The sequence below is a fragment of the Netta rufina genome (genome assembly GCF_964035555.1).
Source record: "Netta rufina genome assembly, chromosome: 1".
In the NCBI taxonomy this organism is placed as follows: Eukaryota; Metazoa; Chordata; class Aves; order Anseriformes; family Anatidae; genus Netta; species Netta rufina.
The window spans coordinates 164,150,015-164,174,690 of NC_140123.1; the positions used below are offsets into that span (position 1 = coordinate 164,150,015).

The following is a 24,676-nucleotide window of genomic DNA, read 5'->3' on the forward strand; positions in this document are numbered from 1 at the left end:
TACGTGATTCCAGCCCCACCTTTGCCACGCAGCAGGACCAGCCCATGGCCCACGTGAGAACAGCAGCTGTGGTTTTGTTCCAGGCCTCTGTGCAACAGGCAGGCACACAAGGTCGACACAACACACACACACCACCGAGCAGGCAGCTCAAGGTATCAACACTTCTGTATTAAAGTGCAATTCAAAAGTTACAAACTTTTTTTTGTTTTCTTTTAAATACAGAGTCGTTAGAACATCTCTAAAGGTGTAGTTAGATAAGGAAATTTACTTCCCCCCATGCAGGGCTGCTTTAGGAACAGAGAAGTCACACAAGCCTGACTCACAGGAGAGCCCTGGCACCCAGGTAAAGAGGGAAAACGCCCCTTCCCCTTCACTGTGAAGGTAGGAAGGCTGCAGGAAAGAAGTACAGTCACCCCATACGTAAAGATCACGAGGGTCTCCACCAGACTAGAGAGGTTCCCGTCGGAGCAGGTTTAATGGCACTGTGCCCTACGGAAGGAGGAAAGGTTGTGACAGAGCAGCCACATCCCCTGTGAGAGCCGGGCGTCAGTAACACCACACCAGAGGCTGCAGTTCCCAGCGGAGCGGGCACCGCACCCCTGAGCAACCAGGTTCCAGTCCTGCAGCACTGCCCTTGATGCTGCGTGGACGCGGGCACGCCTGTCTTGGCTGTAACAGCCCGAGGAAGAGACAAAGGCCGCTCGCTTCTCCCCAGCTGGGTGGCACAGGCTTGCTCAGCAGAGGGAGCCAGGGCTGCAGGACCTGTCTCCTGACAAGGCCAGTGCCAGGTTGTCTTCCTAACGTAACAGATTTGGCTCCGAGGCAAGCAGCCTCCTGCTCAGCTCGGCTCCATGAGGCGTGAAGAAAGCTCTGTGACACAGGATCGCTGCGGAGATATGGGACCTGCTTCTGGGAGAGCGAACAGAAGGAAGACTGCAGAAGGATTTGCACGCCTGCCGATCTCGGCCTGCTGCTCTGCGGCACACCTTTGTTTGCTTTTCTCTTCAACGTCTAAAAGGCAGGCTGATTTTATGGAGTCACTGTGTTTCCAGTTACACTTCTCACAGCTCCTCTGCCATCAGCATCTGAAAACTGACTACGTGCAGCCTGGCTTTGCTGCATATCACAGACCTGCCAGCAAACACACTGTGTCTTCAGCGATCAGTCAGTACAAAGAAGTGTCTCACACCTGAGGAGGTGACATCAGGCAGTGCTGGCTCTCCACAGACAGCAGTGAGTGCAGCGCCTCACCTCCACTTACCGCCCTATTTTGCAAGGATTTAGGTTAAACGGGAAAGGAGATGGTGAAAAGCTAGCAGAGGATCTGCTGCTTCCAAAGCAGCTGTGTCTGTGCCCAGAAACTCCTCTTGCTATCAGCAGTGCATTAGGATGTTCCATCCCAGAGCTGGTGCTGAGCTGATGGGTTTGGCCTCACCACGCTGGGGCCCATCCTCTTACACCAAATGCTTCAGTGTCTCTCAGGACGTGTTTCAGGATCGGGATGGTCTCAGGATCACCCCGTGACTGTTAGTCCAGGACACAAAAAGTGCTCCCAGCATGACACAGGATTTCCAGAGTCCCATCTCACGCTGAGCTGTGCCACGGTATAAGGAAAGTTAACACCTTTCTGGGCTACCCAAGAGTCTATGTGAGAAACTTCATGGCTTTCTACACTTTTCTTCTTTGGTGGTGCTTCAGAAGAAGTTAAAAGTTTGGCATTCCATGTAGTTTTACTCCAAAATGCCAGAGCCTTCGTATTTTACTCTCAGTGATGTGGTCTACTGGTTTTAAAAGTCCATCTCTCTCCTCATGCCAAAGGCAGAGCAAAAGGTTAGTGCTTCAACCCCGTGAGATAAAGCAAAGAAGCAGGAAAGTGCTGTCGTTCTGCCTTGTATTGCCACCGACTTAATGTTTAGGAGGGCAGGCGCCCAGCTGCCCAGCACTACTTACACTGTATTTACACAAAGAGACCTAGAGACGCGCTAACCGATGGGTAGGAACAGCCAAGTTGTCTGCAGGGAGAGAGAGCGTGGGAGGCCGGCTGCAGTTCCCCGTGTTAGTTGTTCTTCTTGTCCTCAGGAGGCGCGTAAGGAGGTGGCTGATCCTGGAAGGAGGTACAGCAGAGTCAACACCCCTGCTTTGCTTTATGAAGAGCTCATATTTATGCAGCCGAGGGCACAGGCAGGCCGGCTGTCACCCACCACACGCAGGCTACAGCCCACCTACCAGCTGCCACTGCCTGCACCGTGACAGCCCAGGGAAAAGCATGCAATAAAACCCAAATACTCGCATCCTTAAGTGACCCGCTCATCTTTCTCTCCCCTCACTCTCACCCAGTACAGAAGCAGGGCGCTCTGTATTCTCTGGGCACGTGCAAGTCTTCTGTACGTTTAAGAGTGAGATGAATACTGAGATTCGGCTGGATTAATCTTAAAGCCCTCCTCTTTCTTTCTTGATCAAGGACTGGCGCTATCATCCACGCCTCCTCCCAGGAGGGTGCACGCTTTCTGTGCATTTTCAAAACGAAGGCACTCCAGGCTTTACTAGGAAAGCAAACTCCTGGCTGTATTGGTGATGGAAGAGGGAGCGGGCACACACAGGCACAGCGCTTACCATGGGCATGTAGACACTGTGTGGGTTGGCAGGGTTGTAGTACGCACTGGAAGCAGCTTCCATGGCCTTACTGTTACCTAGAAAGGAAAGAAAAGGAGCAAGCTTAGGGCATGCCCATCTCACCTGCCTTATGCAGCCCCCCCAGCCCTCTCGCCCAGCTGCAGCTCATCTGAGGGGTCAACAAACACCCCAAGAGCCAGCAGCAACCACAGCAAGCTGACTGAATTCAGAGCAATTCAGGAAGGCTGCAAACTGGCTGGTGCTGACCACGAGCTGCACAGTGCGGAACTGAGTGCCTTGCCAGCCCCCGTTATCTCAAATAACAGACCGAGATGACTTCGAGCTCCTGCAGCAACAGCTTCCCCACACCAGCCATGCCCCCAGTGCCTCCTCGAGCACCCTGCTGCACCCCCGCCCTATTTACCTGGCATCCCCGGGGCCGCCCAGGCTGCGGGAGGAGGTGGGGCTGAGGGTCCTGCAGGAGATGGCCCGGAGTAGGGGGGAGGAGGTGCCACGTACGGGGGGTTCATGTTGGGGAGTGGTGGGTAAATACCTGCAAAGAGAGGACACCAGATGGGTGCTGTAGACTGGGGCAAGGGTAGAGGCAGAGAGCAAGCTCCCAGGCCCAGCAGCAAGCAGAGACACACGGCTGTGATCCAGAACACACGACAGATTTTTATAAGGACAAGAATCCTCGACGGAGACAAAGCTACAGCAACCCTCACCGCTGCAGCAACACTTCCCTACAGCTAGCAGCAGAGCGCCCCACCGCTCCTCATCACGCGGCTTCCGTACCTGGAGTCTGGGCGTACGGATACCCCATGGGCTGCGGCGCAGGTCCGTAGGCATTCGCCGGAGGTGGTGCATAAGGGTACGGGCCATTTGGGGCTGGAGGAGGAGCGTAGCCCCCTGGTGCAGGTGTGTAACCCCCTGGTGCAGGCGCGTAGCCCCCTGGAGCAGGCGCGTAGCCACCCGGAGCAGGAGCGTAGCCCCCTGGAGCAGGCGGGGCAGGTGCATACCCGCCGGGCACAGGCGTGTATCCATAGCCAGGGGTCTGGAGAGGAACTCCACTGGAAGCTACGGGGCAGACATTTAGTGAGCCAGATGTCCTTTTGTTATAACTGAATGCATAGAATAAAGAGGAAAAGGTCCTGTTCATGCAGCCCCATTTCCTGTCATCTACGTTTTATGGATGCTGAGTGCACGGTCCTGGCGCAGTACTGGGTTTGGAAAGCATTTAGATGCGGTCTCCTCACTGCAAGCTCACAGGGAGCTAAAGGAAACCAGCTGCAAAAACACCAGCTATCAGCCAACAGCTCACGCACAGAGCTCTCACAGCTGGAAGAAAGGGCTGTTCTAAATCAGGGTCAGTAAAGTGTGTTGTTTTTTTTAATATATATTTCATATCAGAACAGAATGTACATTTTCCTTTTAAAAGCTTTAAATAGAAATCAATATTATTATTTAAAAATGTATTTTACCCTTCTCCAAACGTGGAGATGTAAATTTGCCCCATTTCACTCCGTGATTAGAGAACTGAGTTGACACTAGGTACATGGATCAATCTTTCTCCACTACGTATTTCAATTTTTTTTCCCCTAAGTGCCATAGAAAAACATATGCCACCCCAGAAGCACAGATTCCAGAATATCACTTAGAAAAGCATTAAGATGAAATAAAGAAAAAGGATTGGAAGGAAAAACAAAAGGTCTCCTGGAAAACAAAAAATATATTGTTATGGAAGATGTATAGGGTGCCCCCCAACCCACAAACTTCAAAGAGCACCGTTCTTTAACCAGCTCAGCCAGCTGTGGGGGAACTGCAGCCTGAAGATCCCTTACCACTAGAGGCAGCTTTGAACATCAGCTGTCCAAATTCAATGGCTCCTCCGCTGTTGAAAGTCAATTTAAATGTTCCCTGTCCTTCCCAGCCACCTAGGAGAGAGAATTGGAATCGTAAGAGACTATTAACCTCCTCAGTACCCGTCAAGACAGCAGAACAGTTTAGCGAAAACAATTAGCAAAAAAGTGGCTGCTAATTCTATCAACATCAGTGGCTGGCAACTTGGTCTCTTGCCCAGACTTCCAGGTCAAGGACGGGAAAACAAGCACAAGCAGAAACCAAATAAACATGATATGCAGAGCAAGACGAAAGCTACAGGATTAAATAAAAGCCATCCTGCAAAAGTCAGTTACCAGCTTTGGGGGCAGGCAGTAACACAGAAAGTTCAGCAGACCTGGGTTACCTTAGCCTGGACAAGCAAACTACGCTGCCGTAGCTACACTGTCCACCTGTCCCTGTGCATGTGAGCACTATTCAGTGGTCAGCAGAAGAGAAAAAGACTTGTGACACTCAGGAAGATTTCAGTCTGCAGAGCACAGGCACGTACCTCCTGGCTCAGCGTGGATCTGTCCTTTGATGTAATTGGCAGAGAAAACAGGCTGCTCAATAGAGCACTCCTTCACCAAATAAAATGGCATCATGAAGGACAGCATAGGATCCTTGCCCTTTGACACAAAGATCATCTGCAAGACAGGAAGGAACACTTCTGAGTTAGTTAATCAGATACAATGTGGTTGTGGAGTTCTGGTTGTGGTAGCATCCAAAAAGAGGATAATTTAACCCCTATTATCAGTATGTGTTGTGTTGTTTCACAGCCTTCGTGAGATGGAACCCCAAACAGATCTGACAGCATGACTAACTCACCTGAAGAATGCATGTTCCAAAATAGCATACTGCTTAAGACATACACAGGCATTTACAGTTCTATTTTTCCATGTTTTAAGGATCAGCTACGACAGTTTTCAAAGCGAGTAATGCCTCCTGATGTATGTAACATATTCTCCACATAATGATTTCCAGGTGTGTACGTTCCTTTGGACACATCCAGGACTGTGACACAGGCAAGCACTGTCCTGTTTCCACTAGCCTTCCTCCTGCCTAGCACCCCCAGTGGTTCCCCTCATAACAAAAATCACTTCTGTTACCAGCTATGTTTCTTGTCTACAAGCTCCCTGGAGAACAGGGGAGCCCTGTTCAAATCAGACTTACCCTGTAAGGGGTGAGATACAGCATCCCCTTCTTGGTGCCTTTGAAGGCTTCAGGCTTGCCCGTCACGTCACTGAAAGAGAGCTCCACATCTTTGCACTGCTTGAGCACACTGCAGGAGGAAATCGGACCAGTTGGAGAGACAGCCTCACTGGCAGCTCCTATCACGCAGTCCCTGAGTGTTATCCCAAAATACTAGATCCTAAAGCAGGCCCTCCGGTTTTCCTTTGGACACACAGGGATGATTTACCCAGAGCAGAAGAATTCCTTCTCTGGCCTCTGACAACCCCTGTCCTCCTCCACAAAGAGGAACTTTAAAAGATGGGAAGAGAAACCGCATCCAAAACCATCAGGCTGAAGGAGCTGCTCCCTCTGCTTGGCACGAGCCTGAGCCCAGGGATCAGGGCACAGAAAGGGGTGAGCTGCCTGAAACCATGGGCTTGAAATCAAGGCATGGACCCTCAACCTGCCACCTGCTAAGAAAAGTTCCAGAAGAAACGGAACAGCCTTGGGTGTGACAAGCTTGCAGTGTGTTTGACAGCAGGAATATTGGAAGTATTTTTTGGTTCGGGAGCATAAAGAAGAAAAAAAGCAACAAACATGACTCAACACAAGCCAGAAGAGGCCGGATCTGAAGTGACTGCGCCATGGGCCTGCCCCAGGCACCCGAGCAGGGCAGGACGCTGCAATTAGCAGGGCCAGGGCACGGGGCGACACCCAGGAGCCCCGCGGTTTCACGAGGCGCGGCCATCGGGGCCGAGCAGCCGCGGCAGCGGGGGCGCACCCGGAAAACCCGGGCACCGGGGGGGGGGCCCGACACCGGGCCCGGCTCTAGCGAGGGGCGCAGGCCCCGACGAAGGGCGCCCGCTGGGACGCTCACCCGGCGCCTGCCCGCGGCGCAGAGCAGCAGGGCCCCGCCCGGCCGCGCCCCCGAGCCCCGGGACCTCCCCCCGGTGCCGCCGGTCCCCCCGGTGCCCGCCGTCCCCGCACCTCTCCCCGCCGGGCACGACGACGCCGCCCTCCTTGGAGTGGTTCCTGTTCAGCGCCATCTTGCCCCGCCGCCTCCGCCCCGTGACGTCACGGCCCCGCCCGCCGCGCGGGACGTCACAGCGGGACGGGGGGCGGGGCGGGGCCGGGGCTTTGGCTTCCTTTTATTTTTTCCTTTTTCCTTTTTCTTTTATTTTTTTCCTTTTTTCTTCTTTTTTTTTTTTTAATTATATTTTTTTTCCTTTTTTCTTCTTTTTTATTTTTTCCTTTTTTCTTCTTTTTTATTTTTTATTTTTTTTAATTTTCTCTTTTTTTTATTTCTATTTTTTCTTTTTTCCTTTTTTCTTTTTTTTTCCTTTTTTATTTTTTCCTTTTTTCTTTTTTCCCTTTATTTCTTTTTTCATTTTTTATTTTTTTCCTCTTTTTTTATTTTTTCCTTTTTTTTTCCTTTTTCCTTTTTTTCCTTTTTCCTTTTTTTCCTCTTTCTTTTTTCTTTTTTCTTTTTTTTTTTCCTCTTTTTTATTCTTTATCTCTTTTTTATTATTATTTTTCCTTCTTTTTTTCTTTTTCCTTTTTTTTTCATTTTTCCCCTTTTTTATGGACGACCCCCATCCCCAAGGACACCTCCTGGGCATAACGGGGCCCCTGCCCCTTCTTGCCCCCCCAGCACAGCACCATCACACGCCAGGAGCATTCATTTGTAGGGTTGGGGTCACCCGTTTATGCATCCTTTATAAACAGCCCACCGCAGAATTACAGAGCAGAGCTTAAACCCCCCCTGGTCACAAGCACACCCCAAAAATCCCAAACACATGGGGCGAGCCACACCACCTTGTCCCTGCAGCTCAAAGTACGAGCGAGGGAAACTCGTACCAGCGGTGCCAGCTCCATGCCACGGCCCCGGATGGGCCCAGCGTCACCGAGGTGGCCATACCGGTGGCGCATAGCACCGGCAGTGCCTGCCACAGGCAGGGTGACACAGCCCAGTGGTGGCACGGTCCCCATGAGGCAGTGGCACGGCCACTGAGGGCCTGTGTGAACGAGCACCTCCACCCCATGGAGCGTGGCGGGGTGTCTGGGCGGGGGCTCTCCCGTTGCACTGGGTTTAACGCGTCGCATGGAGGCTGGCGAGGCTGAGGAGATGTTCCTGGTGGCCTCGCGGAGCGGCCTCCTGGTGGGACGAGCTGGGAGGAGGCTCCTGCGCCACGCTGGGCGATGGGGCTGGCAGGACGGCTGGCAGCGTGACCGGGGGGCTTCTGCAAGGCCCATGTGGTGGTGGTGGGCAGCCCTGAGGAGGCTTCGATCCCAGCAGGGCCTCGGAGGGCTGGTGTGGATGGGGTGGTGGGTGTGAGGTTGTATGGAGCACTGGGAGCCATGAACATGGGTGGTGAGGGGAGTGAGAAGGGCTGGGAGGGCCTGCATGTCCTGGCGGTGCTGAGAATGGCTGATCTGTATGCATGGGTGGGAGCGAGATGGAAGAGCACCAGAGAAAGCCACAAGGTGGACACAAGCTCTTAGGTGGTTCTGCTGAGGCTTGGTGGACCCTCATCCCAGTCCTAGCCCCAAACAGCTCCACCCGCAAACCTCAGGCTTTGCCTGAGTCACCCCTGCTGTCCCCTGACAGGGACCCCTTCCCCCCGCACCAGCCTCTCCATTCCCCCATCCCGACCCACAGCTCTGCCACCCCACACCAAGACCTTCTGCACGTGCATTGCCAACGCCACCAGCTGTTCTTCTGGAGGGGACAGCCCCTGCCAGCTGTGTGACAGCGGCCAGGTGACAGGCAGGCTGCCACACTCAGATGTCCCCTGCTCCTCCCTTCTGCCCAGGCAGCCCTGGTGCCCTCGGCCTGGCTGGGGACATGCAGAGAAGAGCTGGCCACCGGCAGACGTGAGCATTTAGCCTTCAGGAAAGCCGTGCCTCTGCTCCTGGGTCTCTGCCTTCCCTCCGTGCCTCCTCCAAGGGAGGGTAAAGCAGCACCAACGTGACACAACAGCGCATTGATAAGGAGGAGGTGTGAGAGCTGGGGGAGATGGAGAGGAAGGAAAGGGCCTGGGGAAGAGGAAGGTTTGTGAGGAAATGAAGGAGAGATAGAAAGGGGAGAGAGCAGAGAAAGTGGGAAGGGAGGAAGGGAAGAAGGAAAGGAGGGAGGGAGGGAGGAAGGGAAGAAGGGAGGGAGGGAGGGAGGGAGGAAGGAGGGAGGGAGGGAGGGAAGGAAGGAAGGAAGGAAGGAAGGAAGGAAGGAAGGAAGGAAGGAAGGAAGGAAGGAAGGAAGGAAGGAAGGAAGGAAGGAAGGAAGGAAGGAAGGAAGGAAGGAAGGAAGGAAGGAAGGAAGGAGGGAGGGAGGAAGGAGAAAGAAAGAGAGAGAAAGAGAAAGAGAAAGAAAGAGAAAGAGAAAGAAAGAGAGAGAAAGAAAGAGAGAAAGAAAAAAGAAAGGGAATGAAAGGAAGGGGTAAAGGGGTATGGAGAGTTAAAAGGGAATGAGGACAAAAATAAAGGAGGACAGGGAAGCCAGGAGAAGAGTAGGAGGGCTGGGGAGTAGCACCGGGCTGAGACTGCTGGAGTAGCCAGCACAGATGTGAGGAGAAAGTATTTCTTGTGTTCCTACCACCAGTGGAGACCAAGGGAGACATCCTGATGTTCTTTTACTCTTTACTTTTGGAAAATACGGCTCTTTCCCCCAAGTACTTTGATGCTTTTCAGGTAGCTGCTACGGCCCAAAATCTAATTCTGCATCTTCTCCCCCCACTCACTTCCCCCGAACCACAAAACATGTCAGTCTGTCACTTCTCCCATCTATCCACTTCCAACTTGCCATTTCCCTTTGGGAAGCCACAGCAAGAAAGGGGGATAAAATGCTGGGCCACCATCCTGTCTGAGCAGTCAGCTGTCTTCCCACTCGCCAAGGACCTGGGAGAAAGCCATCACGTGGAGATACCGCATGCTCCAACTCCACCGTCTCTCCTGGAGTCTCTCCTTGCCATATCTCCAAGAGATAAAAAACTGGACCCCTGCATGCCCCACACCTCCCACCTCCAAAGCCCTCTCACCCCCATAAATCATTCCCCTCTTCCTATTTCCCCCAGACAAGACACACAGCTGAGACACAGAAACAAGAGAAAGGAAGATGATGGACAGTCAGCTGTGCAAAAAAAAAAACAAACCAAGAATGAGGACAGTCTGGGAAGGATGGAGGAGATGCCTTTGGTCCCCCTCCGGCACACAGTTAGGTGCAGGCACACACACTCACACGCACACAACCCTCTCGCACACAGAGGATGCTCCACATGCTTCAGAGACAGGCCCACGGTAGAGCCAAGGGTAATAGGGGTGGGTTTTCGTATCCAGAGACATGATGTGACAGCGGAGAGGGGTCATTCACAGATTACTTTCGTGGTTTTCCTCTGTCTCAGTGGTCATGGGGGGCAGCCCTCCGTTGTCGTTCAGCCGCTTGGCCCTGTAGGTCTCGTAGTGGATGTTGTGGGTCACTTCTTTCAGGTCCTGAAGGTGGGTCCTGCCCAGGACAAAATGAAGGTGGGGTTGGGAAGAGGATATGATAATCAACATCAGCACTGTCAGTGTTAGTTTTCTGATGTTCATTTTATTCCCTGAGATAAAGGGAAGATTTCTGCAGTCTGTCTGGTTAATGAATATACCCTCTTTCTGTACAGGTGCCGTAATGCAGCGGAGAGCTGAAGCACCAGAATTCAGGAGGGCATGAGCACAGGATGCAGGATATGGGCTGAAATCCCTGGCTGTGCTTGCGTTGTCCCTCTCAGACCTGTGGGACAAGCAGCCTGGTGTGTGAGAGCAGACAGAGCTTAACTCAGCTCTGTGGTGAGACAAGGAAGCACCAGTATCAGGTCCACCAGGGACTGCAACCTGCAGAACACTGCTGTGGGCAATAGTCCATGGAAAACTCATGGCCTTGGGTTGTCTTATGTTTTGTGATCATCGCTTGTCAGAATGCTTTTACTGGAAGACTCAGGGAAAGCACGTCTGCTGTGGATGGTACCATGGTACAAAAAGAGGGCAGTATGGTGATGTCAAAGCACTGTACCTGGTGAAATGTCTCAATACCACCACCCCTACAGGTGGAGTGAGCCACAGGACTCTGGCTTTAGTGTGTTTCCCTTCTTTTCTTTGTTTTTTTTGGTGCTGTTTAAAATCTTAGGGTGTTGGTAAGGAACAGAGGTGACCCTGGATCTTTGCAGGTCTTCTACAGAATCTGAGGCAGATATTATTTGTGCTGAGACAGCTTCATGAAACATGTTGAAATAGGACAAGACAATGACAGCTGAATGAAATAAGGAGCTTTTCACTTCCAGGTCATATGTTCCAACCCCTCCCTTGGCCTGATAGGACACATGGTCTAGGATGGGGTAGTGGCCTTTTTATCACAGACTCCAGTGCAGAGCTATGTCAGCATCAACTAGAAGCTTTTGAAACCTAATATCCTTAATGGGGTACGGGAGAAGTGCTATTACTCTGCTTTTCTTAAGTCATCAGGATCATACATGAAAACTAGCACCTGCTTGACACAGTGGTCAAGAGAGGCACTAGAGCATCCCCTTAACTTACCCAACTACCCCTTAATTCCCAACCCTACCCCAAAGAAGCTTTTACTGCCTGAAATGTGCTTTATCTTCCCTTTCATAGGGGTGATTTCACTCTAAGAGGGTCTCAGGAAGATTCTCTTCTCACCAAGACCAAGCTTGTGCATGACCATGGCCTTACCTGATGACAAAATCTCGAAGGAGGGCAAATTCACAGTGAGTGAGGTTTTCCACTGAAAATAAAGCAAACAAGTGTTATATTGCCATTTTCAGCAACCCTTTTGTGGTTACAGAGCATGGTAAGGTCACTGCCGTGGGGCATGCTCCAGGTGGGCTGAGCCTGTGTTCTTCCGAAAGGATGTCAGTTGTGCAAACACCTGACAGCAGAGCTATCCAAAAATTCTCCTCTTTTTGAAAAAACACAAAAGGCACGGGAAGGTAATCATGGGACATGTTACCAGGACATAGTCTATTACTGGGGCCTGCAGAGGTACTTTCATCTCCCAGAAACAAGATTTTCCTTACCTTCAATGATTCCCCAAGGTGTTTTCCTGCCCAGGACTCTTTTTCCATTCACTTGGTACTCCTTGTCACTGCCCACTACTGCAAAGGGCATGCTTTCCTGCTGGGGAGAGACATGTGGAGAAACCTATCAAACCTGTTCCAGAGAGCAGCACCATCACTGTTCCCCATCCACCTCCCTCAGAAAACAGAAAGCACCTATCTGCAGAGCACAAGGTGCAGGAGACCCTATTATCTGTAAGGCTGTGCAGATATTCATGGATTTATTCTGCTTTGTAGATGTCCCTGGGCCTGGGAAGGGATTGCAATTACCACAGGAATGAAGATTTAAAGGAAACCTGTTTCTTATGAGACTACCAAACCTAGGGTAATGAGGCTGAAGTGCAGAAGGAAACGTGGTGCCCTCCTCACAAACAAACAGTTTGGAGAAGCAGCAAAACCCATCTGGTCTTCCCCAGAGTGTGTGATGCGTTGCCAAATGGGAAATGATTAATTAAGCTGGGGGAGGTGGGAATTTCTGCTGGGGCTGTGACAGCTAGGGGAGTAGAAAGGGCAAGTGCCAGGCTGCAAGGCAGTAACTCCTGGAATTTCTTGAGGACTGCCACTGAAGACATCTTATTTCCATTAATAGCCTCGCCACAAAAAACAGTGAGTGGGATAACTAAATGCGTTAGCATCACAAAGCCAGGAGGAGCTGTCAGTACAGAGGGAGATGGATGTAAGTTTGCGGCACAAAGAGCAGCATTTAGGGAATAGCACCAAGAATTTCTGCTATGGCTTCTGAGCTTATGCACAAGCAAAGAGACTGAAGGAGGGGAAGGACCCCATGTGCCAGCCAGTCACAAGATGACCACGAGTCACCAGCGTGATGCGATTGTTTAGAGAGGATGTGGTCCAGTTCAGACCTCGGAAGAGACAGGGAAGCATTGGGTACCTGCACCAGTGCTAGAAAATCAAATTGAACCGGAGCAGGCACAGAAAACAGCGACTAGGCGCACAGACTGCTGAGGAATGGGAAGCTCAGTCAAAGTTTATCTCATTTAGCTGACCAGAAGGCCAGCAGAGGATAAGCCTGTTCTCTGCAAATGAGTGGTGCGTGGGGCCACTAGGCAGAAGTGCTCAAGTCAACATAGGGACAAGAACACGGATATAGTCTTAGGTACAGCTTGGCCATGAACAAACACAGGCTGGAAATTAGATGGTTTTTAACTCTCTGAGGCGGGAGGGATGGGACAGGCCTTCCCACAGGGGCTGGCAGGGCAGAGCACCAGCCTGATTTTCAAGTAGAGTCTGGTCAGTGGATGTGAGGGCTCACGGGGTGGTTGTTTGGGACAGAGGCTGGACACCAACCACACATCTGGCCCATTTGGTCCTTAACAGAGGCCAAACAGAGCATTCAGTAAGAGGAAGAGAGATGCAGGCCTTCCTCGCTCAGCCTTCACAGCACCCTGTGACAATGACAGGGACAAATGAAGCTAGGAAGGATGAACGACCATCCCTTATGTCCACTGCATCTTTCATGTGGGGACCATGAAGCACCTAAAACCTTCCAGTGACACATGCTTTACACTCATTAAATCCGACCAGCCCTCATTCCCCCCTTCCCCCTCCCACAGTAAAACGTATCCTACCCTGATCTTGTCATTCTCTGTTTTATCCTCCAAGTCCTCATCAAATTCTTTCTGGGGGTAAAACTCGATTCCGTTTACTTCGAGCTCTTTGCGCACCTGGGCAGAGAGACATTTTGGAGCACAAGTACCACAAGCTTGAGGGTAGATGTGTCTGGGAGACCCTTCCAGCAGGGAAAGGGTGGAGGGGTTGTCCCCAGGGAAGCGTGCAGCAAAGCAAGGACACATGGCAGCAGTGACAAGTCGTCCTTCCCCAGCCCTGGTTACTTGTCTGGCTCTGCAGATCCCGTGACAGAGCTTATGATGGGCTGTCACGGGGATACGCCCCTGAACAAGTGCCCTCAGAGCCATGGGCAGCTGTATCTTCAGGACAGTGGCAGGGCTTACACACCAACCCCGTGCTGGACTCTGTGGGACTGCATCCCTGGGGGCTGTGCTGCAACCAGCAGGAAGGATACAGCTCGTGTCTCCCATCTCACAGCCGGGGCAGGGAGGGACCCCATGCAGGAGCGGAGATACTCACTCTCTGTTTGAATTCGATCTTCTCCTCCAGGGTCATGGTGTCAGCCTTGGCGATAACTGGGATGATGTTCACTACCTTGCTGAGGTGCTTCATGAACTCCAGGTCCAGAGGCCGCAGGCTGCAGCCCAAGAAGGAACAACACAAAGGCGTCACTTCTACTATCCTCACCCTTCATCCTGGTGACTCTCCCAGCATCAGGGCATCAGCAAAACCTCCCTTGCACATAACCCACTTGCTGCCACTGTGATTGCTTCTCCTCCTTCCCATCCATCCTCCCAAAAAACACAGTGGCGTTTCTCCTGCCTTTCTTATCCCAGGCTCCTTTAAGCTCTGCAGCACCCTAAATTAAGCTCTGTGGGCAGGCTGTGAGGCTGAGACAGAGCGGTGCAGGGCATATGCCTGCCACAGAGGGGGTGAGGAAGGACAAGGGACTTTGTACGTACGAGTGGCCTGTGGGGGAGATGAAGTAGAGGCAGCAGTGCACTCGTGTGTCTGGAATTCGCTTCTTCCTTGCGATATTCACTTCCTCTTTCAGAAATTTTTCGTATTGCTCGTTGATGTATTTCTCGATAGGCTCCCAGCTGTTAAGGTGGGAGAGAGAGATGAAAAGACAGGTACAAATCTCCTCATGTTCCTGCCTACAGCGTTCCCTGCTCTGACTGCAGCAAAGCAAGCTCTGGCATAAAATATATCCACCAAGAGCACCTCAACATCAGCAGAGAGGTTTAAGACTTTCTCTGACTGTGATGAGGGGCTTTTGTGGACCACAGTGGAATTCAGCAGTTAAATCAGTGGAGGGAGGAAGGAAAGACCTGTTGGTGCTGTGGCGGGGGGCTGCTGAAGGTTGCTCTTTGGGATAAACCTGGGGAAAATATGGATTGGCTGAATTGGGGCAGAACAGCTTAACTTTCAGCTATATGTAGAATTTGGGGGAACTCATCCTGGGAAGGTGATTACGTTTTTTTGCCTAGTTTCCTGACAATCATTTGGATCACGCACATAAGCTTACAATTGCACATCCCATTACTGTCCCCCTGAGCACAACAGAATCCCAGCCACGTTCCAGGCCAAGCAGGTGAGCATCACTCCAGGTATCAGCTCGACTGCAGCCTTTTTCTGGGGTTGCAAGGTTTTGCAACTGGGTACAACTCACCAGTTCTCGTTGTTGATCTGGTCTCCGAATCCTGGGGTGTCGATCACTGTCAGCTTCATTTTGACACCACCTTCTTCAATAACTGGGGAAGAAATTGCAAACAATCATAAACTTCCCTGGGAGCCTGCTCCAGCATGAAACACGTCTTTGTGCCCTACAGTGGAACAAGAGCTCTCTGCCCTTATCTTTGCCCACCAAGTAAGACTAGGCCAGGCTGTGTCATGGCTCAGCAGTTGTGACCCCACATGAGCTCCTGACTCCCAATTTTGGTACCCCCTGCACAAAAGCTACCTTACACAGAGCAGTAAATGTCTGCAGGTGGGAATGACTTATCACAAGGTTAATCCACACATGCAGACTAAAGTCTTGGCAGGGGAAATATCTGTAGCACTTTTTCTACCTCTTCCTTTTGGCTATGGCATCAGTGGCATGCATCCCTGGTTAAGAAAAGCCTTGGCTGGGTCCGAGGTCACCTAAAACTGGCATTTCTCCTTCAGCTTCCCGTGGAGAAAGGGCTGCCTTACAGCAACGTACTGCTGGCACAGGGTACTGGGGTCTTCTGCTGGACCGTGCTGAAGCATCAGCATGGCCTGCACCCCAGCAGCCTGGCTCTTACCGTGCCCGATGGCTTTGATCTCCACTGTCTTGGGGATCTTCTCCTCCCGGTTCCAGCCCGAAGATTTGCGGCTAACCTGGGATTTGAAGAGGGTGTTCACCAGCGTCGACTTTCCCAGCCCGCTCTGACCTGAGGATTGCAAAGAAAAAGCTCGTGGCTTACGCACTGACAGCAGGCCCAGGGGATGGAGCCAGGCAGGCAGGAGGAAGGGCTGTAGGCATCTCCTTGCCTTGTGCCAGCTGCCCTTTCCCCTAGAGCAAGCACCGGCCGCTCCCTCCTGCCCTCCCTTCCCGGCCTCACGGGAGAGCACCCAGCCATGGCTCCCAGCACCTCCACCGGTCTCTGCCTACCTACAACCATGATGTTGAAGTCGAAACCTGTCTTCATGGTCTTCTTGCGCATCTGCTCGATGATGGTGTCGATACCGATGTAGCCCAGCAAGTTGGCGTTAATGCCCATGGGTTTCATCGGCACAGCTGGTTTCTGTCGCGGCTCTGGGACGAGCTCAGACATGGCTGCTTCGGTTTTGCTCTCCACTGGTCCTGCACAGGGAGAGAGATTGAAAAAGCATCACTGAGGTGTAACAGGGACCTCCCTGCCACCCTCTCTCAGGGGTGGAGGTCAGCTTTGTGTGTCCATTTCAAGGGCTGCCGAGCAGGATTGAATGGTAAGATTTTAGCAGTAAGGCTCTTCTTGGAGGAACATCCACCCGAGTTTCCTGCATACTCTTGTACCTCTCAGCCTAGATTTGATTTGATTTGATTTGCCTCCCAGCTCTCATCAGGATCACTAGAGGCTTGCCCCTCCAACTTCAGCACAAAATTCGTAATGGAACAGACTTTCAAAAATTATCATCTATCAAATTCTGGCATCGAAACAGAGTTTGGGAATTAACGTGGGGGCTTGCAAGCTTGGCCCCTGCCGGGAGAGGCTGCATGACTCTGTGCTGAGCTCCACAGAATAAGGCAAAGGTGGAAATGGAAAGCATGGCAACAACCTCCGTGCTTTTGTCCTTCCCACAGGCCGGTGGGTTGTGTCGTGCCCACCAAGAAGCTAATCAGCTGCGCCTTTCTCTCCTCCCTCCTGTCCTTGCTCCTTCCATGCAAAACAAACTGACAGAGAGAAAGTGCCTTCAGGCTTTCCAGCCGTTCCAACTCCTTTCTGGATGACAGCACACACAGCTCGGGGCGGGCTTCAGCCATTCATCTCCAGCTCTTGCCTCGTTAGCGAGCAGCTCCCACCCACCGCAGGAGGAACCCGAGGTGGGGAGAGGACAGGGCATGGGGGAGAGGCCGTAATTGTTGGGGACGGGGAGTGTGAGGGCTGGCTCTGGGAAGGAAGATGAAGGGGACGGGAACCAAGCACTCTTCGCATACAGCCCAGCTGCAAGCTGGAGCCTCTCCCACTCTAATTACTCGGCTTCCCCATTCTTTGTCTCATTAGATGCTTATTTTTCCAGGACAGAGACAGCATGTGTTTTTGCTTGCTAAGCACTCCTCTTATTCTGTATGCCGCTCCCATTCAAGTACCTCACACTAAATTACCCCTTTCCATTATTTTGGTGGTGCTTTTTCGCTCCTCTCAGCAGATCCCTCAGGTGACTGCCATTTGGCGAGGGACAGACACCTCCTGGGGAGGAAGACAACTCAGAGGTCATAGGGCTGGGGACGCTGACAGCACCAGTCTGGGGTCCCAAAATCTCGGCCAGGTCAGGTCAGGGGCTGGGGAGAGGGCAGGGAGATTTTGTTCCTGGACAGGTTTAGCTGTGAGGGTGACTGGTGATCTTGGCTGCCATATCAAAGCGTCTGTGCAGACACAAAGGGCTGCTCTACACAGGGGAAAAAACACATTTTATATAAGCTTTTTGCTGCGTGGAAGGTGAACAGCCTGTGAACAGCCCTGAGGTAACGTCCTTAGGGTCGGGCCTTCGTGCCACCTCCATCTCACTGAGAGGCCTGCAGCAGGATGACTTCCTGCCCTTCCCCACCGAGCAGGGGCTCTCCCAGCCATCACCACCCTCTTCTGCAGCAGCGAGCAGCACCCTCAGGGACCAGGGCAGAAGACGAAGCGCTGGCCAAGCCGGGCTGGCAGCTGGGAGCTCCTCACGCTGCCGGCGGAGGCAGCCCGCCTAGCCGAGTGCTTCTCAGCTGCAATCCGTTCCTACAGCCGTCACAGCCGGCCTGCGCCCCCCCTGCTGACACAGCCTCCCCCGAGGCTCCCCGTGTCTTTTTCCAGCTTTCTCAAAGCTGCTGCCAGCCAGGAAAGCCCATGGCTCTGGCACAGCACAGAGGGCCCGGCCCCACTCGTCCTCTCCTGAGCTGCTCCGTGCCACCTGTACCAGGGACACAAGGACAGAGCTGGCAGCCAGCTTCAAGGCTCACCAAAAGGTTGATAACCCATCCCTCGATCTCTCTGTGCTGAGGAACGATTTGCCCAGAGCTGCCAGATGTTGCTAACCCTGCTGTGGACATGGCAACACTTGGCCATTTCTTGGCAGGCTTCGCTGCTGGAGCCAGGAGCTTGTTGTGGCCAAAGCAGGTATTTTGGAGTCAGGTCCCAGCAGCCTGAGCACCTATAAAAAACCCCAAGTGCAAGAAAAAAGACCTCCAGAGGTCTCCTTCTGTAGGGGATGTAAGGCTAGCACTGCTCGGAAGCCTCATTAAAGCTCTGACCGAATGGTCAAGAGGCAGCATTACACACCCTGGGCACACCCCGCAGCCCCCCGGCTGCTCCCCGTGATGAACCCCTGACAGCCCGCCATGCTTGGTGCAGCTGATAATGAAAAGGGGGTTAACCAAGGTTAACCACTCGCATCCGCTGCTGGCGCTCCCACCCGTTTCCCTGCTGCTTTGTTCTGCAGGCTGAGAGAAGCTGATTTAAGAGGGCGGCTGCTGGTGATCCCTCTGCTCCCGGGTGCTGCATGGAGAGGAGAGCCGCAGTGCCTGGGGCCGGGCAGGCAGGGATGGCGCAGCACCGTGTGCCCGGAGGGGTCCCGGCCGGCTCTGGCCTCCAGCATCCACCAATCCACCCCAAAACCTCTCCGGGAAGGCTGGTGCTGCTGCACCACATCCATCCGCTCCTGGCATTCGCAGCAGCTTGCTGGCGATGGAGGCAGCCCTGCGGGTCGGCCGCAGGCTCAGACTTCCATCCCCTGTGTCCTGGGGCAGGCCAGACCCCATAACCTAGATACAGTCTTATCCCCTCCCCCTGCCTTCCGTCCTTTGTCTGAGTGGCAAGAGGGAGGGAGGGCTGGAAGCAGCCGGCCAGCACCACGAATCCATCTCCCAGAGCATGGCGAGGCTGCTCGGCCCCCCCCGTAACACATCCACGGCCTCGCTGCGCCTCTCCTCCCGTGCAGCACAAGGCCCTCCAGGGGCACCGACCCACCCGTGAGTCCTAATCCAGCCCCTGCCACCCGTGTGGCCCCAGCCCCGTGTCCCACTCCACCGCCTGAGCATCACCAGGCATTTTGAGCAGGGAAACTTATCCCAGCCGTGCCGTGCTGGCAGCACCCTTCCTCCTCGGGCTCTGCCGGGGCCGCAGCGGTTCCACCCGGGGCAGCGTGTGCTGAAGCCTCTGGAGATGCAGGAGCTGGGGGTGAAGGGGCTGTACCCTCGGCAGCTGGCCCGGCCTGGGCTGCACCCCGAGGCCAGAGGATGCTGAGCACCCCAGGACCAGGGTGTCCATCCCTCCGGAGCTGCCTGTCCCCTGCCCGCCCGCTGCCTCCTGCGCAGATGCCCAGGGAGCAGCGCAGGGCGTCCCCACTGCCCCGGCAGCGGCTGCCTGTCAGTGGCAAGGGACAAGCCAGTGGCAGAGCAGCTCGTGGGCTTTCCCCAGCCCTGGACCAGCTGGGATTATATCTTTCTTTCAGAGCAGCCCCTGGCGACAGCTACTCCGCAGCAGCACCACAACCGCCACCCCTGCTCCTTCTCCTGCAATGCCAGCACCGAGAGACGAGAAGAAAACCCACAAAGCCGGCACCAATTTCCCCCACTGCCCTTCAGAGCTATTCAGCCCCAGCAGCCGGAGCTCGGCGGCGTGCAGAGGCTGCGTGCACGAAAAGCCCGAGCGTCCCTCCGGCATCGCCCAGCCCTGCCGAGCCCGGAGCATCCTACCTTTGAACATGAAGCTCCCTTTGTCTGCGAGCGCTCTCCCAAGGGGGTGGGTTCCCCCCCACTTTCCTAGCCTGACGCTGGCGCAGCGCGGTGGGCTACGAAGCTCTGCTTTTACCTCTCTCTCTTTCTTCCCTGTCCTCTTCTCCCCCCCCTCTCCTTTTTTCCCCTCCTTCTCCAGCGGCTATTTCAGCTGAGCGGGGATGCTGGTGCTGCTCCTGCTGCCACCGTCATGTGACCTGAATATTAAACATCGCTGCAAAATCTCCCCCCGCGCACCCTCCCCGGATCCAGCCCCAGCTTTGGGAACTGGGGGCCGCCACGGGTGGGCTCCCTGCACCCCGCAGGGACCCCCTCGGGGGCACAAGGTGCAGCCCCCCCCTCCCCGTGCCACACTGGCTCTTCTTGCCCTCTGCCTCCCTGCTCCCCAGCGGCTGCAGAGCATCCCTGGATGCTGCCGTTGTTTACGGGGGGATATTTAACCCTTCCTGGCTGAGAAACCACTCAGCCCCATGGGTATTTTGGGGGGTTGCGGGGTGGCAAGGTCTCCAGGAGAGAGGGAATTGTTGAGACCGATTTGCCCTTCAGCTCTGCTTGCGGAGGTGTGAGAAACCTCTCCTCCCCTGGCACCGTGACTGCTGGCTGCCGGCCCCGGGTGCAGAGGCACGGCCATGCCCTGCATGTGTACCGCGGTGTGTGCGTGCATCCGTGCGTGTGCACACGCGTGTGCAGGGTGCGGGGTGAGGTGCTGCCAGCTGTGTTTGGGGAGCCCCGAGGGTCACCTGGCTGCCCTCCTGCCCAGGCTGGCTCCCCCAGAGCGAGATGTCCCTTCCCTTCCCTGACAATCCCCACCAGGTGCCATGGCCACACCATGCTGGGGCACCAAACTTTGGCTGGTACATTGCCAGCTCTGAGACCTTGCTGGACAGACAGACACATTTCCCCTCCAGATGCCACTCTCCCCCGGCTCCTCCACTCTTCCTCAGCGCCATTGGAGAAGAGGGAACACCCCCGTGCCCCCCATCCTGCCCCACACCGAGCCCCCTGGTGCCCCCATCCCTCCCCGCAGCGCAGACCCACCGGTGCGTGGGTCCCCGGTGCCCGGCATCTTCTCCGCTGGGGCGGCCTCGGCCCCGCCAGACCCCGGAGCGTGGCGGGGGCGCGGGGGGACGGGGGTGACAGGGGCCGGGCCCCGCAGCCGCTGCCAGGGGGTCCCCCCGTGCCGCAGGGTGACCCAGAGGCAGCTCCGCTGGGTGGGGGTCCCGCAGGGGCTGTACCGCCGCGGCGGGGGGCCCGGGATGCGGCTGGGGCCGGCGGGGCGAGGGCCTGGGGCGACGTCCTCCTCCATGGCGGGCTGCGAGCAGAGGCACGAGGGCAGGGATCAGGCTGGGCCGAGCAGGGCCAGCATGGCCGCAGGGGCCAGGCCTTGCCTGCCGCCGGGCTGGGGGCTGCCGGGGTGCCCCCCGAGCCGCTGCCCTCTGCGCCGAGCGGCTGCCGTTCTCCCAGGCAGCCCGAGTGGTGCCCGCCTCCGGCCGCCACAATGGGCTGCTTGTGGCCGGCCCGAGGTGCCCCCACGCTGGCTCCCTGGCTGCTCTCACCCCCGCCCCGGCGCATTCTTGGCCCCATGCCCCCCGCCAGGCCTGCCCCATGGCTGGGAGAGGGCAGGCTGTGCTGGGGGGCAGCCCCACGCCGCGGCCCCGTGTCCAGCGTGGCAGCACCTCAGTGCTCGCGGGCCTGCTGGTACAAGGCTGGCTCTCGAAAAAACAAGGCAATTAAAAAGTTGAAACTTTGAAACGTTTTCCCTTTCTCTTTCTCTCTCTCTTTTATTTTTTAATGGCGGATTCCAGTTTAACAATCTCCGGGGCCAGCCCCTGTTTCATCAATTGCATGGGCAGGAGGCCCGGGCGGTGCAATTTCTATGCACCGTGCCGAAAAAAAAGAGAAAGAGAAGGAGAAAAAGACCATCCTGATGCTGCCTGCTGTTTCCAGCACTAAGTATCTTCTCCAGTGCTTCATGCAGCTTAATTCAGTGTCTGAGACCATTTCCCTCGAGGTCTCTACAGCTGCACAGGTCTCACAGAGGAGACGCGGTCTCAGTTTTCAGCCAGAGTTTGCCTTCGGCGTAATTGTTCCCAGACACCCCGTCGGCGTGCCCAGCACGGGAGGCTTGCCGATGGAGAGCTGCCCTGAGAAACCAAAGCACAGCGTGCTCCTTGCTGGCTGCCCTGGGCTGGAGGCAGGCAGCTCGCAGGCAAACCGAAAGGAAACCAAGCAGCGGACGCATGGTTTGCACACACCTTTATCCACTGTGGAGGGCTGGGACACCACTGACAGTGCAAAACGTAGTGACTGTGGGAAATACCTGGCTCAACACTGATCGCATCGGGGCCAAACAGCGTGAAACGTAAGCCGGGGTGGTAAATAAGCACTTGCTAGTGCAGCCTCATCCTGTTTGGCTGCTGCTTTTTGCTCGGTTTCTACGGCGAGTCCTGGGCAGAGCAGAGATGAAATCGGGCAGGGCTCACACAGGGGTGCCACGGAGGAGGGAAGAGGTGCCAAGGGGCCGAGCCCTGTCACTACGTGGGCTGCTAGCTCCCACCTCCCACCCGGAGCCACAGCTCCTCTCGTATTTACCAGGCTGGTGGCTTTCGCTCTTCTCTTTTGACTCAGCGATCAAAGTGGGTTTGGGGGCTGCAGAGGGATGGGTTAGTCCCTCCCCGGCCTCTCCGAGCCCCTTTCCCTAGTGCAGAGGTTTTTATTGCTACCTTATTTTTCCAGCTGGGGCCCGGTTGCGTTGCAGCCCTGGCTGTGAGCTCTGGCATGGTCAGGGCAAGGTGCTGGTGGCTGTGGCTGTGGCTGTGTTGTGTGGCAGGGCAGGAGTGCGAGCAATGCAACCGAAGGTGGCACCTGGAACCAAGCAGTGCAGTCCCTTTCACAGCCCTGAGTCACCAAGGCACAAAAATACGTGGGATTGACCTGTCTGAGGCTGCACCTGCACTTTGAGCCTTTGCTCGAGAGGGCAAGTGCAAATTTTGGTGCAGGAGAAATCCCACTCGCTCCACTTTCCTGCTGAGTGAGACTCCCAGGTTAGGGTACTCACATCAAGGTCCCTGGGTTTCGTCTGAACAGAAGGACACTCAACTTCTCTGGCTTGAAACAGAGACAGAAAACTCCCACCAGCGTGCCTGGGTTTGGTGCGGAAAATAACAGTGGTGCTACTGCATTCTGCGTGGATGAGATGGCCCAGAAAGACCCTGGGTATTTACAGGATGTCCTGACTCATGCTCTCCTGAGCCAAAACCCTTAGAGCCAAACATTGCCTCTCATCCCTGGAGTATTACCAAACAGCACATCACTGATCAGCCCAGTGCCTTCTCCTCATCCCTTGGGGCCACAGAAGAAGGAAGGCAAGAGGGGAAGGCAGGAGCATGACATGCAGGAGTGATGTGAATGCCCACGAAGACCCAGCATCACACCTCTGAGCAGGGTTTTGGCGGAAGTTCAGTCCCGGGGAAGTGCAAACGACACAAGCGTGGGGTTTTGTGCAAGACCCACATCGTAGGGGTTGGGTCCAGGATGAGGGGCAGCACCGCTGGCCCACCTCACTGGACGGTGCAGTGTCCCTTGTCAGCCACGAGCAGGTGGAGAATGGTTCAGAGCTGGCATTGGGGTGACAGCTAGGGGACAGTGGCAGCGGGCCTGGTGCCCATGCCACCTCAGGACTATAGGTGCAGGGGACTGAAGAAGCCAGCTCACAGAAAAGTGTCCTGCCGGGCAGATCAGAAGTTCACATGACAAATCTGGCCTTGACTCTTCCTGGAGAACCACAGAACGGCTCCGTGTGATGCGGGGCTTGGAGGAAACTCCTCAGCAGAGGTTCAGTGCGAATGTAGAGCACCTGGAAAGGTCAGCCTGCGAGCGCTGAGCTCTGAAGTCTCTGTCTCCAACACCCATGCAGAAAAGCGGTGTGCCTGCAGCAGGGATAAAAGCTTTTGGTCCACGACCAGGAAAGAAAGGCTCCCGTAGCCCTGCAGAGACCACTCGAGGTCGTGTCAAGAAGCCGGCAGCCCCAGCTCAGGTGACGAATGTGGGACCCTTCACATGAATGGCTTGTCAGCCTGAGGAGACACCGTCCATGGCAGGGAGCAGGAGTCCTTGGCTGGAGGACGGGCTACGAGCACGTGGAAAGCTGGTGGCCTGCACAAGCCTAGGGGACGGGGGACAGGCTGTCATCCCCCCACCTCCAGCCTTCTGCCACCCCGAGGGGCTCTCCTGGCGGTGCCGAGAGCGTGCCCCTCACGGACAGCACGTCAGACCTCGGGCACCCCGAAGGCCAGGTTGTCCCGAATCATCAGCGTCTTCCGCAGGTCTCGCTCCATGATCGGCCTCTGCGTCCGCCACTTGTGGGCTTCCTGCAGTCCGGGCTCGAAGTAGTAAATGCAGGCCCCAAAGCCCACCAGGATGAGGATGGAGATCATCAGGTACACGGGCACGAACCAGTCCAGGAAGTGGGGCATGGCTGCTGCAGAAAAGAGGAGAAAGCTCGCGTAGCACCCAAAAAGCAGCTCCGCCAGGCTCTGCCACGAGCAGTGGGAACAGCACCCAGCCTCCCCACACTCCTCCTCACCTCCTGATTTGTGCCCCATTGTAATGTCATGCACCTGAACCCTGTTTTGGCTCCCCTGGGACCTCTTCTGTGTCCCCCATGTCCCAACCCCACCTTGCACAGGCCATTTGACCATCGCCAGCACGTTCCCACAGCAGGAGCCCCCTGCCAGCAAACACCTCAACCACAAGCAGTGCCTGGTGCTTTTGGGGTTGCTTTGCCCCACAGTCCCCGCTCAGGAAGCCAAACTCCCTGCAGCATCCCCGCTGGCACAGGGGAGGAGGAAGCAGGGCACTGCTTGCCAGCTGACTC

The 24,676-nt window shown here is 54.9% G+C and overlaps 3 protein-coding genes across 3 annotated transcripts; all 3 read right to left on the reverse strand.

Moving 5' to 3' along the window:
* Positions 1-147: 147 nt before the first annotated feature.
* Positions 148-7,142, reverse strand: WBP2NL (WBP2 N-terminal like). The gene is made up of 8 exons (XM_084304423.1): positions 6,652-7,142; positions 5,665-5,773; positions 5,003-5,138; positions 4,455-4,547; positions 3,409-3,690; positions 3,038-3,166; positions 2,614-2,690; positions 148-2,104 (listed from the first exon to the last, which is right to left on the reverse strand). Exons 1-8 carry the CDS (start codon positions 6,708-6,710, stop codon positions 2,057-2,059), a joined length of 933 nt encoding a protein of 310 aa, XP_084160549.1. The 5' UTR covers positions 6,711-7,142; the 3' UTR covers positions 148-2,056.
* A 2,884-nt stretch (positions 7,143-10,026) lies between these two features.
* Positions 10,027-21,106, reverse strand: SEPTIN3 (septin 3; the record flags this gene model as incomplete). Its single annotated transcript, XM_084305776.1, has 10 exons — positions 10,027-10,162; positions 11,386-11,437; positions 11,730-11,829; positions 13,358-13,453; positions 13,878-13,995; positions 14,321-14,458; positions 15,031-15,112; positions 15,647-15,775; positions 15,997-16,188; positions 20,839-21,106. The coding sequence occupies 10 exons, from the start codon at positions 21,104-21,106 to the stop codon at positions 10,027-10,029; spliced, it is 1,311 nt and encodes a 436-aa protein (XP_084161902.1).
* Positions 21,107-24,068: 2,962 nt separating this feature from the next.
* On the reverse strand, positions 24,069-24,275 carry SMIM45 (small integral membrane protein 45; the record flags this gene model as incomplete). The annotated part of the gene is made up of 1 exon (XM_084293596.1): positions 24,069-24,275. The coding sequence occupies one exon, from the start codon at positions 24,273-24,275 to the stop codon at positions 24,069-24,071; it is 207 nt and encodes a 68-aa protein (XP_084149722.1).
* Positions 24,276-24,676: the final 401 nt, after the last annotated feature.